This window comes from Morone saxatilis, unplaced genomic scaffold, assembly GCF_004916995.1.
Source record: "Morone saxatilis isolate NCDOM2014 unplaced genomic scaffold, NCSU_SB_2.0 Contig17, whole genome shotgun sequence".
In the NCBI taxonomy this organism is placed as follows: Eukaryota; Metazoa; Chordata; class Actinopteri; family Moronidae; genus Morone; species Morone saxatilis.
Window position 1 is genome coordinate 10,689,945 of NW_023339729.1, and position 15,624 is coordinate 10,705,568.

At 39.8% G+C, this 15,624-nt stretch overlaps 1 protein-coding gene across 1 annotated transcript in view; it reads left to right on the top strand.

Annotated features, from left to right (window-relative positions):
• Window positions 1-5,320: 5,320 nt before the first annotated feature.
• Window positions 5,321-15,624, top strand: part of tusc3 (tumor suppressor candidate 3) — a gene marked incomplete in the record, with an annotated part of 92,565 nt that continues 82,261 nt past the window's right edge. Inside the window, 1 exon segment of the mRNA XM_035659341.1 lies at window positions 5,321-5,453. Within this exon segment, the coding sequence (XP_035515234.1) occupies window positions 5,349-5,453 (105 nt within the window).

Consider the following 15,624-nt stretch of genomic DNA (forward strand, 5'->3'; position numbering starts at 1 on the left):
ATGAAACAGATGTCTTTCTCCATTTCTACTGGTTTTTTTCCCCGTTGATGTACATTTCTTCAGGGTTTGGGCTTGCGTCTTTTTCCAGTTCTTGACCATATTGGAGTCTTGTGCTACTCTCTGTAAAACATTTTGTCTCTTCTTCACACAACCGGCTCAGCTGCTCAACTTTTTGATGAACTTCATGTCCTGCCGAGCCCTGCCTCCAGCCTGCTGTCCAGAGGTCCTCTGGGAAACATCTTTGATTCTTCTCTGCATTTCTTGGTTAGTAGAAATAGTTGGCAAAGAAATGCTGTTGTCTACATTGCAGTTCTTCTCTGATGAACAGATATCGTCTGTATCAGTGGTCATGCCTGTTGGAGATGTCACCCAATATATGTAATTAATACAATGGAATTATCCTTTATGTGTTCCATTCTATTTACATTTGTCTATAAAGTTGCATTCTACTTGCTTGATCTATAAAGTTGCATTTCTTATTTTGCTTTGATCTATAAAGTTCCATTTATTCCTCTATTTTTCTTATTTACATTTAAATTCACATTCACTTTTTTTTTTTGCTGAAATTATCCTTGACAGGTGAATTTTTTTTCTTAAAACACATAAACAGTTTTTCTCTCCTTCCATACTGTCTCTCATTTACTTGGCTTATATATCTCTGTGCTGGCCCAGAAATGCAAATGTACGAGAATCCCTCTGACTTACTTCAGTGACTTTATTGCCACAGCTCAATCAAAAACCAAAGATAGCTATAAGCACTTATACTTAAATGCCATTTCCCTACAAAAATGCTTATGAATTTATCACATGTGAAACATCATACCCATTGGATATTTTCAAAGTTTTCACATTTCCCAATTGGTCTCTTTCCTACGTATCTCTCCTTATTCCTTTTAATGACATCATACTCAAGTCTCCATCCGATTCATTTTACCTGCCCCACTGCTCTAAAGAACCATATGCAGCTGTGCAGTGGCACAATGACTTTTAACAGGCTTTCTCTGTCTCTCTCTCCATCCCTCTGCTCTCTTCCTCTTACAACGCTCCTCCTAGACTGTTGATCAGATAGGCGCTCTATCTTCTGCTCAAATGCAAAGTGCAGCTTGTTTGCTTTGTAGCTGCGGAGAGACGAGAGAGATGAGAGAGAGGAATGAGAGAGCCAAAGTCTATGCGAGGTCACGTTTATTATTGTTGCCATGCAGCACAAAGTTTGACAGCAACTTACTGGTTAGCTGTGTTAACCAGGGTGGTTAGGCGGGGGAATGAAAGGAGAAAGTTATGCGATGTTTACTTTCTATTTAAGATGGATATGGGGACATGGAGGGAGTTCCAGTGTTCCCATGGTAAACTAAAGAATTGTTGTTATTGTTTAGTTGTAAGGGATAGGGTATTTGGGAGGTGGGAATAAATATACATGATACATACTGACATATCTCTATGACAGCAAAATTATTATAGCTTCTGAAACTATTTGTGATTAGTTGATTTACAGAAAATGATTATTGATTAATAACAAATTTAATGTTTTAAGTAAAATTGAAAAAAACCCAAATCTCCACTTTTTGAATGTGAATGTTTTCTGGTTTATTAGTCCTCCATGTTCATTTGGGTTTTAGAAAATGGCGTTTTAGATCATTTTCTTATTTAGACCAATATCTTCTCAGTTAATTGAAAAAAAAAAGGATATTAATCAATAATGTTTCTTGCACAGATCAATAATGAGATGATTTTTTTTTATCAGTATCGTTAGTTGTAGCCTGAATAGCTGTCCCTAAGACAAAATGTTTACCAAATGAAGTCTGCCTTATGTGACCTTTACATTAAAAAGTTCAGGAACTGCAGTTTCATGTAATAGCCATGCAATGCAATTCCAAGGGAATCATTTGACAAATTCTGCAACCAAGCCCATCAAGTCTGGGATTGTTTCCATGATTGAGCTGCTATAGAGGGAATGAACTGTGGTTTAACAAGACTGCAACACGTAGTGATTGTTTCACGGTGCATTGGCTGTAATATTCCAACATGCATTTCATTTCAGCAGTGTACGTGTGTGCGTGTTTGAAATAGACTTCCTTCTTTCATTCACATCATAAATGCGCACTTCATTCATCCTTTGGTAATTTATGATATTTTTCAATCATTCATTCATTTATTGACGTGTTCATATTCTTACTTGTCATTCAGTTTCACTTCAAAAGTATCGCTCCCACTAACATTCAGCAGAAGACTCTTGAGCATCAGTTTTTTCCAGCAGGTCATTAGACCTTGCACAAGCCACTTACACATCTATTACGGGGCCATTAACACCCCACCCCCCACCCCTTTTGCCGGAGGGATCCATTCCCACTGATTGTTTTTGCTGTGACATATCAGTATACATATTGCAATCTGCCACGATATCTACCTCAATGTCCCATTATATTGATTGTGTAATCCAAGTTTAGGCAGTTGTATAATAGCCTACATGTATTGGTGGGGTGTTTCCTGCAATATTTTGTATGTTTTTTGCATTCTCGTATTGTATTGCAAAACAATGCATTTCTGAATTGTGCTTCTGCATGCTGAATCACAAGTTCCTATGGAAACTAATCATTGACAAATAAGAATGAAAGAAAATGCCCTTTTTGGTTTGTATTTTTATTATTTAAGATGAACAAGTCCATTAGTGCATTTTTAACACTATTTACCTCCTGAAAGTAGTATTATGAGTGCTGAATTGAGTCAATAGAGTCTGTACCACCTGAGTAAGCATGCAATCTAAAAGACAGACAGAAAGCCTTTTTACACTATAGAGAGAGTGAATGCAGCAAAGTAAACTGGATTAGCTACTTCCTCTCCCTTGCCTGTGGGTCAGAGCCAAAAAGTAAGACACCCAAGTAGAAACTTATGTGCAATGTAATGCAATCCAGTACAATATCCTTTACAGGCCTAATGTTTTTTGTTGTTGTTTTTTTTTTTTTTTTGTTTTTTGTTTTTTTGCTGAGAGTGTGCTAAAGTAATGAAGCTGTTGCATTAACTGCATTAAGGTATAGCATCTGCATATATCAATTACAGAATTAAAAAAATAAACATAGTCACCACTTCTGTATGAAAAGTTTTACACAGCTACAGAGCTAGTTATATTAGTCAGTAAGTGCTCAGGTGTAATTTCATAGGGAGACATTGATTTCACATTAATCATATGTCCCCCTTAATTAAGTCTATCCAGTGTCTGCGACATTCTCACCACTCCCAGAACATATGAGAGAGAGAAATTCTGCAGTCCTTGGTTCAGATGTTCATCCACACCTTTGACAAATGAAGCTACAGGTAAGTTCAAGCAGTCAGACCTTCTCATTAAGCCTCATTCATTCACAGTTCTCTCATTCTCCTCTAATCAGCTATTGGCGGGTACTCTTTCAGTTATCCAATTAGATTTAGCCACAATCTACTCCAGCCAATCATGCTGCTGCCATCAGACTATAAATCTGTGCTCCTCTCTGCTGCTTTCAGCCATCATTACAGTGTGAACTGATTGCGATCCTCCTCCACCCCATTCACCTACAGTTCATCATATCCAGTGCCCAGGTTGAGCTCATCAGGAGTCTACTCCTCATCACATCCAGATCTTCAGCATTCCCTTCATTCCTTCATCACCACCACCACCAGTGTCTAGATTCCATCGGGGGTTTCCTATACTAATCACGGCTTCAGCAACTCCTTCAAATATGATGGTGTATAGTCAGCAAATACTTTTCACATTTCACATATAAATATATTTGTTCTTTCAAAAATTAAGTCTTTACTGATTGAAATAGTACCCCAAACTGCAGAGCAGTAACTTAATTAGGGCGAGATTTTCAAGTGAGACCGAAACACATCCCCAATGGAAAAATAACAAACTGAAGAACTACATTTAAAAAATGGCAGCATGTGGATTAAAATAATATTGATAATCTTGTATAGGGACTTCTGACTTCCAATGAACATTCATATAATTATATATCTGACAGTGGATATGGTTTGGAGAGCCCTATAAGCTTGATTAGAGGAACAGTGTGTAGAATATTTTGCCATCTAGCATTGAGACTGTAACTAACTGAACACCTGTGTTTGGCAACCTGAAAAGTGTGCAGAAGAAACTACGGTGGCTGTGAAACTCACAAAAAAACATGAAAGGCCCTATCTAGAGCCACTGTTTGGTTTGTCCGTTCTGGGCTACTGTAGAAATATGGTGGTTCAACATGGTGGACTCCATGGAACGTGACCTGATTTTAGAAATAGTGAGGTCATGAGTAAAAAAATACTAACAAACCACAGATTCAAGGAAGTTGCACAAAATTGTTGAAAAGATAAATAAGCGCATGAGCCTAATATGTATCTAAATTAAAAATATACTAATACATAATATTCACTTCAAAATAACAAAAATTATTTGCAATAAAATAAAAAGAAGACATATTACTCATTGATCAATAAATCATACTTATAAATGAGGTATCACTGATATGACACATTTTGATAATAATCATTACACACAAATATCTATCTGTGCCTCATTTCCTGTCCGCAAATATTCTGATACATGAAGGTGCAGCATTAGAGAACAAACGAGAACAAAAGGAATCAGTAACTCTTTAGCAGCACAGTGTGAACCTTGCGTGTGTATCACTTTTGAAGTTGGTTATAACAGACAGCGTGACTGCAGTAAAGTAGGCTCACTCTTTATTCAATTAAGGTAACTAAACACAACAATTCCTATACTCTAATATACACTAATGCAAAAATACATATTAATATTATATTTTATTTCTGCCAAGAGATCCAAATTAGTTCTCACTATGAATTCAACAGTCAACCTAAGGGGTCCAGGTGATGTCTTCAAGCAGCCGACAACCTGTCTACATTGGAGTGCAACCAGAAACACAAGAAAATTCCATGTTGAGACTGTTCAGGCTGTGTCTGATTGTATTCATTTACTTTTTCATGTATTTAGTTAAACTAATAATTAGTGACAAATAACCTTTTCAGTGATTTCCATTGCTTTTTTTGGTTTGCTTTATCATCACACTGCCGCAATAGCGTGACTCAAATTGATTGCTTGCATGTCCTTTTCTCAACCCTTAAATAACCTATTGGTACCGCCTTTATAATCTATAATAACAATTCTCCCAGTACATGCCCGTCCAAAGTTAAAATGAAAAGTATGTCGTCCAGATGTGAATACATAGCAGTGTGTAAGTAAAGTCAGTCTAAAAAACTACAAAACCCAGAGGCTTCCGCACTTCAAATCTCTTACCGTTGATTGGTCAACTCACAATCCAATCCCTCGGCTGAGACGTGTCGCGCAGTCAGAGCATCCTTCCGTCATGGCGTCTGTTTGGGCTAAATCCTTCGCTCACCTGCCGGTCCTGTCCGTTTTCTTCTTCCTGCTGCTATGTCTGCCGCCCGGGGGTGGGCAAAAGAAGAAGGAGGTAACGTTTCAACCGCTTAAATGTATTTTGCAGCGAATATTGTTGTGCTGTTTAATGAAATGAGTGTGCAAGTTGAATCTGCCGGTTTGTGTGTGAAGCTCGTGAAGATTAGTCAGAATAGACCGGAAGTGTGTCGGAGAGACGCTCAGGTTCTGGTCTTTGGAGAACAATAAACGCTACTTTTATCATTTAAATGCAAGATACACTACTTACAAGTTGTGGTTTTTACGTATTGTGGTTGAATGTTTCCTCTTACGACTAAACGTTGCTTTATTTGTGCATAATATGACAAGCGGACATGCATGGGTAGCTGATGTTGCTAAGCTAATATGTATTCTAATGTTAAAATATTCTGGTCTCGGAGCATTATTAAAATATCCTGCGTGTTTACAATGACAATCCTTGAGGGAGATACTTGAGGTTGTCTTCGGCAACGTTAGTCCACAGCAGCGCAGCGTTTTTGACAATAAGAATTTTATTTTGAAAATCGTACGCGCAGGAAGTGCTGTGGTGTAGTTCTCGGTAACTTAACAGTGACGTTAGACGATGCTGAAAGAAAATCTCCCAATAACCACAATAGGTTGATATACATATAGTTGCATTGGCGTGTTGTAGTCCTCCGGAAGAGCCTTTAGATGCTGCTGGTTTCCGTGTACGTGACTTCTATGTGGTTGTTTTACTGAAGTGACAGCAGGTCGGTTCCAGCTAAAACGGAAGTGAGCAGGAAACGCTTGTGGCTTGTCTGTCATCCACTGGCCTGAAGGGGCTGTTTGCTCTCATACTGTGTCCTTTCACCTGCGTGATGAATCGACTTAAGTGACTTCTATATGCTGTTGGTTGTAGGTAGATGTTTGCCAATATCAGATATGCCGATATTATCCAGCTCATTTTGCCTAATTGCGAATACATGCACATATTTTTTCAACCTAATTGCAGAGAATGTCAAGTCTCTCATGCATTGAAATTAGGATATTGCTATGCCTGCACTTATTGTGATGGCCTACTTGCAGATACAGACGTAACATGTACACATTCAAATTCATCCCGCAGGCTTTGTAGAGGATTTCCCTGAGACAATCCGACAACAACCAGGGCAAATTTGACCTACTTTAAGTAAATAAATGTCATCTCTGTCCACCGGGATCATGTGAAAATAAAACTGTACGGCAATTAAAGCGAACTGAAAGGACATTGCTAGGCATAGTGTACTCTCTTTTTACGGATGCTCCGATTTGGGGGTTTTTAACTGACGCTGAGCAATCATTGCAAATAGCAACGCTCATATCCATTTCAGAAACCTAAGATAAGAAGATGTCCATACTGCAGACATGCTTGTCCCTCTGGTGACATCATCTCTGGCTCGCACTGGGTAACACAGCATCAAGCATTCAGCCTAGTTAACGGTATAATTCAAGTGTCATCGGCCTGTCCTACGGAAAGAAGTTGCAGATGCCAATGTTTCCTTTTAAAGCCTTTATCGGCGGACACCGATGAAGTGCTGATATCACTGTGCATTCCCAGCTGTTTGCTAATGATAGTCATGGCACACGCATATACACTATTGGTGATAGGTTGGCTTCTAGCTGTTTTACAGCAACAAGAGTGTGTAGTTTTTGTGTGGGAGGCCTAAGAAAGAATTAAATCTGTAACCCCAACAAGAACAGGAGTAATCTCTGTGCTTATTACTCTCATATGTTCACGTGGTTATGCATGCTGTGACCTTTAAGACAATTTAAATCAAAGCCACTATATACTATTCATATAGTGGTACTAATTGAATGTCATTCCTGCTGTTTGTTAGATTTTTTTTTTACTATATCTTACCTAGAACTATGACGAGTACTACACTATTCATTGTTGACCTTGAGAATGGTAGTTTGACAAAACAATATTAACTTGAAAACCACTTATGAGCTTTTCTGGAGCTTTCAACCCTCTCACGTAGACCGATATTAGTTTGTCAAACTGTATTATTCATGGCTCCAGTCCAATTTCACAGTCTATCTCACCTGCGGAGCAGTTGTCTCACACAGGGAAGTGTGCGAGTCAAGTCTCAAGTTTTTTTTCTCGGTGACTTAGAAAAACTCAGATTTTCACACAGTCAAAAGCAGTCATCATAGTTGGGTAATAAAGTCCTAACACCCTGTGGGAAACCCTGGCATGGCTCGTGACAGCACTGTTGGCAAGGTTTCAGACTGAAAACAACCGTGCAGTAAAGCAGTGCAGGAGGCTGTGGCGGTGTGGGCATGTTGTTTTGTTAACCATCCAGGACGACCAGTTAAAGTAACAGATTAGTGCACTGAAAGGCCCACCGGATGCCAAAACATGCAACCGTTTGTAATACTCCCTGACGCGATTTTGCCACTCAAGCGCAATTTTGGCTGCAATTATTTTATCTTTCATCGCAGTGATCATGAGAAACAGTAGAAGTACAGCATTCATGTCCCAACGTTTATCAATGTAACAATCACTGTATCTGAATAGCCCACGCGGTGGCTTTCAGGAGGGTGTTTTGTGCCCTCTGTGTGGCAGGGCTGGAGTCTGTCTCAAAAATGATGATGTAGTTTGTTTTAATATCTTGTTGTAGACCAAGGACTTTAGGAAGTTACAGTGCTGTTGTAACATTACTGCCGCACCACCTCATCTGCACCTTTCTTCTCAGCTGACTTAGCATATGAATAGAGGATTGAATGAGTGACAAAGGCGGAATGAATAAATGAAGGAATGCATGGGCAAATACATGACAGGTGAACAGATATTGGAATTAATGAAAAAAAAAGAATATAAGTGGGAGAATAAACTGATGAATAGACAGATTAATCACTGATAAAAAAGCATTTGAATGAGGGAAAGAATGAAAAACTGAGTGACATATTTACCCTCCTTTTTGCTGTAAAACCTTTTTTTTTTCTTTTTTCTTTACCACATATATGTACATATGCCAGTTTAATTTAAATTAGGTATGTTCTTACATTTGGGTACTTGCCGGTAATGTGTACCGATCTGAGTACTTTATAATACCATTACAGTTCTAACAATGACTTTGAAAACGTGTTTTATTTTCATCACGTGTCCCTCACTTGTGTTAAAGGAGCTATTTTTCACCCGTCCTCTTGACAATTTGCCGGAGCTTAGTTTGCAGTCTGCTCCACTTTTGTCGTCATCATTTATCCTAAAATATCTCTAAACTGCTGGCATTGCTTCTCCTCCGCCTACCTGCTCAACTAACGAGAGGTTAACGTTAGGTTGCCGTAAGGTCGTATCGGGTGCGGTGGTATCGGAGTAGTTTTATGATTACATCAGCACAGTATCGGACCCAACTCTCAAATCCTTTTCATACATTTATTTCTTGCAAATTAAAATACAACAATCTGAGGGAAGCAGATACAGGTAATGGCCATTATATTTACAAGGTTAATGCAGTGTCCATAGATAAACTTGATTCCTTTACAAACCTCAGACAGTACTTTTTGTGTATATAAGATATTTGTCTATCAAGGCTTTGAGGGGCACATACTATAGTAACCTTTAGATAAATAAAGCCAAGCTGTAATATCTTCAGCAGTTGCGAGTTAGTTTAAAACATCCATTTTCCAGTCATTAATGAATGCGTCTTTACCCAGGGACAGTCTGCTGACATCAGTGCTTATTTTCAGCAATACCTTGCTTCACATTCACAGAATTACACCAGGGAGCTGCCCATTATAGCCACAGTGTGCTGTTAGGCACTGACCGGCTCAAGGACACCTCTACATTATCTAATGAGTGACAGAAAGAGCATTTCTCAATCACTTACCCAGCTGAAATGTATCCAGCTATTATTAGTTTGCTTCTTGGTCATTGACATTGCCACTATCTATAAACCTTTAAATATTTTGTCCACCAGCATTTAACTTTGGTCCCACCCTGTCTGGAAGATCTAAATGTGATTCTGTAACAGCAGATGGGAGCTAGACACACATACTTACAGTAGCACACACGCGCACACACACACACACACACAGACTCAGACAGACATACTTCCAATGAGCCACAGGAGAGATATTGAGGGGTTATAATGTGAGAAATGTTCTTTCCCAGTTGCCTGCCTGGGGCTGTGGCAGAGGAGGTGGAGGAGGCAGAGGAAGATCTTATTTAGCTGGAAATGGACAAAATGGTGAAGTGGCATTTTGTATTCATCTCACCAACTTCTGCTCTCCCTCACTGCCCTTTGTCTTGCCCTGGCCACTACAAACTTTAGCTCTAAACTGTGGTGTTGGGTAGGGTTCTAAAGTTAATTAAGTCATTAAACATTCAAACATTAAAAAGTGTGTTTAGTACGTTGATATTTAAATCTTTAGTATTCAAAGCATTGTTTATTTGTTCGTTTGTCCTCGCCTTGTTTCCTCTCCTTGGTTACTCATTATTGTCAGAATGACAGCTACGTGGCAGAATAGATCATGTTTGGTTTTTTTCTGCTGCGTTTTTAGTCAGTCCAGTCTACCTGTGCAGTGTAGAGAGAGGGCGAGATAAGGAGAGGGCTCAGAGAGAGAGAGAGAGAGAGCTGAGAGACTCTTGACATAACAATATTGGCATCAGGCTTGAGGTTTGGATGTAATGTAGGAATTGCTGTTATTTGGCATTTGGATTTACTTCTGTTGACTTCCTTTATAGAGTTACTGATCGTCTAGCAGATATGAGTCTAACTGTGTTTTTATCTACTCTCATTATCTACACTTTTCGGAGCAGAATTTTTATACCAACTTCTGTCAAGCAAGGAGTTGGCCCTTGGTGGCTAATGTAACATTGTCAGCATTTGCTTCACAGTAAAAGCTTTCCAGTAATAGAGGGGTTACAAATGCTTTCATAAACCTTTTTCTTGTTGTGCAATATAAATTGACTCCATAATGTTGATTCACAGTTGCTGTGTTATACACCAAACTCAAATGAGACCAAAACACTGCTGGGAATCTTAATGACATCTGACAAAGACATGAGGAGGCACTACCGTGAGACTACTACAGGAAGGAGCAGGAGGAAGTTGTTTGCGTTTGCATCAAAGGTCCAGTGTGTAACATTTAGGATGATCTAGTAACAGGAATGGAATTTAATATGCATAACTATGTATTCAGTGGCGTACAATCACCTGTATATAGGAATCGTGTTTCTGTTCCCTTAGATTGACTTCATCGTACACACTGGACCTTTAACAGCGAGAGGAAGGAATGGCCATATGACGTACAATCCCCGTTTAGCAACAGGTAAAATCAAACACTATCATCTATAAAACAAAACCTACACTGTAATTACGTAGGGTGGGACTCTTTTGAACCCCTTGTGTTAAGCATACATCTGACTTTAGTCCTTCAAATATCTCCTCTTCTTGTTTGCATGATTTTACATCTGTGGCTAATTATTTGACTGACAGTAGAGTTCAGTTGAGGTTGAGCGCAGTCACACTTTGGCTCTGCTAAGAGGGCCGAGTGGGTCGTCTTGGTGATCTTGCTTCATGAGTTTGCTGTGAAATTTCAGATCGGCACAGTACAGCACAACACTTTGCAGCAAAAGTGTGCTGTAAGTGGAAACTGGTATTACTGTCAGAGCCAAACCCCAGAGCAGTGATAGTGGCAGTTTTTGGCCACTGTTATTCATGCTCTAGAAAGTTTAATGTGTAAGAAAGCACAGGAAATTAAGCTTTTCCTTATGTATTTTGTTTTGGTGGAAGATAATGATACAAATTTAGTCCCATAGAGAAAAGGTGAAGTTGAGGTGAAAGTTAAGCATAAGATTGGCACAGATGTGGAGGAAGAAATAAATAAATTAAAAACCATGAAGAAAAAAAGAAGATAGGGCAGCAATGGTGGACCACTGCTTTTTTAAATCCCGCTATACCCCTCAGGGAGAGGAAGAAATAGTCATGGAGCGAGAGAGAGAGAATATTTATATCCCTTCAATACTCCCTCGTTCATCACTGCAGCTCTGCTAGATATTATATCTAGCTTGTGTTGTGTTTCTGTCTTAAGGCTGACTACAGCACAAAGAAAGAACCAATGTAAGCACTTCCTATACCTAGGCATGTGGAGTCAGGGGAGGTAAAGAGAGAAAAAAAGTCCAGGGCAGCGAGTCTGAGGCAAGGAGAATTATATATCTAGAGAGTTATATATCTACAGAGAAATGGAGATTGCAAACTAGTGGGCTTGCCACCACACACGGGGACCAGTCTAATAAGTGGATTGGAATAATAAGAGCCTGCTACCTCTGCACACGGAGGTGCAATAAACTACTGGCTAGGCCCTTCAGGGCATAACCCAAGCCACTTGCTGAGTTTAGACTGGGTCTTATGAAGCTAAACACTGTGTAAGCACTATTGACTCTTGGTTTTCTGTCTGACCCCTTCATCGGAGAAAAAATGCATAGCTCACCGTTTATTCATTCTGCATGGGGTCTTTCTCCCCATGGATTTTATAGTAGAGATAGGTAGGGCTGTGACGGCAGTGTGTAATGTATTTGCCGTTGACAGTATATATAATGGACAGAGCTTCCGGGTTTGTAAAGTGAAGCTGACACGGAAGTGTCTTAAACCTGCATTCTATGGAAAGACCAGCAGGGGGAGCTCCATTGGCTGCAATAAAAAAAAATGAATACCATGCACTCTAATGGAGAAATGACTCGACTTCTCACTTGATTTATTAGCTCAGTAAACAGTTTCCTAATGGTCTCAATCGGTAGTTTCAAATCCATACATTCCATACATTATTTTATTTTAGAGTAAAATAGATGATAAAGCCGCGTATGCTTTTGGGCGTGGCTACCTTGTGATTGACAACTCACTCTCAGTAAGTCTGTCCAGCACAGCTCACAAAACTCAGATTAAACTGTCAAACTAGGCAGTGCTGATCAAATATAAATGTACAGTTTAGGTCAGATAGTCAGTTAATAAACAATTCAGCTTCTCAAGCCCAAGAAATTATATTTCACATAACATAATAATTGCACATTGTGTCCCATAAATTAGATTGTAATCCAGAGAAAGAAAGAGACTAAAGAAATGAAGAAGAGCTGAAATGGAGCCCGGAGACACCTCAGCACCCCAAGCCTCTGCTGTCCATCTCTCGACACGGGGTAGATGAGTTGTAAAGTTTTGCCACCAGAAGAAATTATTTCCTGTGACGTTCTGTGCTGTGTCATGGTGGTAACACTCGCAGTTCGTGAAGCATCCTCCTCTCTGACATCATCGCTCAAGAATCAAGCTCCACCCCCAGGACGGAGCCAGCCTTCCCGATGAGTTTGTCGAATCTATTCACCTTGCCGCCCCAGCACACAGCAGCAAGGAAAATCGCACGGCCTCCCACAGGCTCGTAAAAAATCCCCAGCATGGTACTACAATAAGTGAAAGGAGCCTCAGCAGAAAGTCAGCTTGTTTTCCAGTAGAGTATGGAGTGTTTTCCGTCCACCAAGTCTTTCGTCTTGCTAGTGTTAAGCTGCAGGTATTTCAACCCACTGCGCCTCTCTTGAGCCTTCTTTTGCTCGCTGATGCAGCCCACAATTGCAGAGTCATCTGAGAACTTCTGCAGGTGGCAGGACTAGGAGTTGTATCTTAAGTCTGAGGTGGAGAGAGTGAACCGAATGGGTGACAGGACCATCCCCTGTTGCTCACCACAGTGTCAGACATGCAATCCTACAGTCTGACATACTGTGGCCAACCAGTCAGATAGTCCACAGTCCAGTTGTCTGTGTCATGTTTGTGCTTAGACTGATCCTCTCAGACTGGAGCTAACATGGTGTGACTGTTATTTCCCCATACAGTTAGTTTTACAAACTGCCCGATCACCAAACAATCTACTTTACTGTGCTATAGCTTCCATGTAACGCCAGCTCTTCCTATTAAATAACCACACTGAATAAATGAGTGCCTGTTATCATGCTGTGTGGGGGCCACGGATTTCAATATTGTCCCATGCTGTGTAGGTGCTGTTGGGAGGAAGGAAGTTGTTTACTGTGTGTGCCCGTGTGTGTGTTCTTTATAGTCATCTGTCCAATGCCAGACACCGTACTGGGTTTGATCTAGGCTTAGTGCTACCAAATGGCACTATCTGAGTTTGTCTTTACATTCCTGTGTCTGCCGCACTCCAGCTGTTTGCACTGTCAACGCTCTCGCAGAGTCGACAAATTCTACTTTCATTGCTTCTTTTCATCTTTTTTCTTTTCCATCTATCAGTCTTTGTTTATTTCTACCGTTACGTCTGTCTTTTGTGAAATGGATATTTTCTTTTCGGTTTTAAACTTTTATGAGTACATGCCAATGCTCAGACTCGGTTGATTCTCTCCGTCCCTTTTCTCCCTCATGAAAATAAATGTGAATGTTTCAAGGGTTCAAGAGAGATGAATATTGTATCCAACCCACTTTCCCTTGTGTTGCCAATATAACCCAAACTGAAGCTAAAAAGCAGCCATTATGGTGCCATATTTTGTGCAGTAAAATGTTTCAATGTTCTCCCAGTGAATTCAGGGGTGATTTGTTTGGATCTTGCTCATTAGCCGTAGTCATCTGAATTATTGATGCAGTACTGTCAGGCCTGCTTTCCCAATGACTGATGGCCTGTGTTCCCAAGTAATTTTCCTCCTGTGTTATTCCTCCCTCGCCTCCTCCTTTTTCCCCTTGCATTTCCAACACTTCTATAACAAATTTTGTGAGTGGCAAAAGGATTTCCATCGCCCGCCTTCCGTCCCCTGACCCGCCCCTTTCCCCTCCTGTGTCACCTCCCCTGTGTCTTTTTCCTTCAACCACCCTTCTTTGTGCACCCTTTTTAACATTTCTATAATTTTGTGGTGTCATTAAAAGATTTCTCTCTCTTCTTTTACTTAATTCCCTACTTTTCTCCTACATCTGGTCCTTCCTTTGTCCTCTTTGCTTTCTTCTTCCGTCCCCTTGTCCCTCCCTGCTAACTCTTTTGCCATTTTTCTGACATTTCTGGGGCTAATTTCTGGGCCAGCCATTTAAATCTGAGAGGACTGCAGGGTTTTTCCTTGTTGAATTTTTCAATGTGATTCATCAGAGGTATAGGCGCTCCCTCTGAAATGCACTTCTCTTTTTTGCTTAGTTAGCCATTAATTTACTCAGGAAGTCAGTTGATTCAGTTATTTCAACAGTTATTGATATCATTCAGTCATTCACTCACTTAAACAGCATTCAGTCAATTGTCTTGTTAGTTATTACTATCACTTATCACTATTAACAGTTAATAAATCTGGTCCTTCACTGCTTTTTGTCAGTTCATCGCTGTAATTTGCTTTCACTCAGTCACTCAAAGACTAACTCAGTCATTTGTTGACTTGTCAGTCATATAGTCAAGTTGTTTTTGTTTTTCCTTTGGTTGGTAACATGTTCAGAAACTTAGTCAGTCAGGAAGTGATGCTCTTGGTGATTCATTCAGTGAGTTATTTAGGACCTTATGCCATATTGATACCATTTTACTTGTAAATGCATTCACGTCAACAAGTTTGACAAGTTTGTATTTACAAATGGGATTTTTTTAACTGACATATCTGTCTATAAATAAACATAGATGCCTTGTGATATCCAAAGCCAGTCACTCAAGATAATTAATCCCAAAAGTAATTGATATAGTATTATATTGTAAATGCACAGTATTTTCAACTGTCACATAATTCAATTCAATTCAGTTTTATTTGTATAGCGCCAATTTACCAGAAGTTATCTCAGGATACTTTTCAAATAGAGCAGGTCTAGACCGAACTCCTTCTAGCATTATTTACAGAGACCCAACAGTTCCCACCATGAGCAAGCACTTGGCGACGGCAGCAAGGAAAAACTTCCTCTTAAGAGGCAGAAACCTCTGACAGACCACGGCTCTAAGTGGGTGGTCGTCTGCTTCGACATAACTGTCTGTAACTCTACAACTTGAGAAGTCAGATGACGTGAACCCTCATGAGTTATAGACATGAGAATCTTTCTGCCATCCATCTCATGACATGCACATGTCATGACAAGCTTCCCATAGCCCCACAGTCCTTTAGAGTAGATGCAATTTAACCTCTAGAAAAGCCCACTCTTGATTCAGACTTTTAATCCAACTATAGACCTATATCCAACATCCCCTTTCTCGGTAAGATTCTTGAGAAAACAGTCACAAACCAGTTGTGTAATTGTCTACATAACAATAGTTTATTT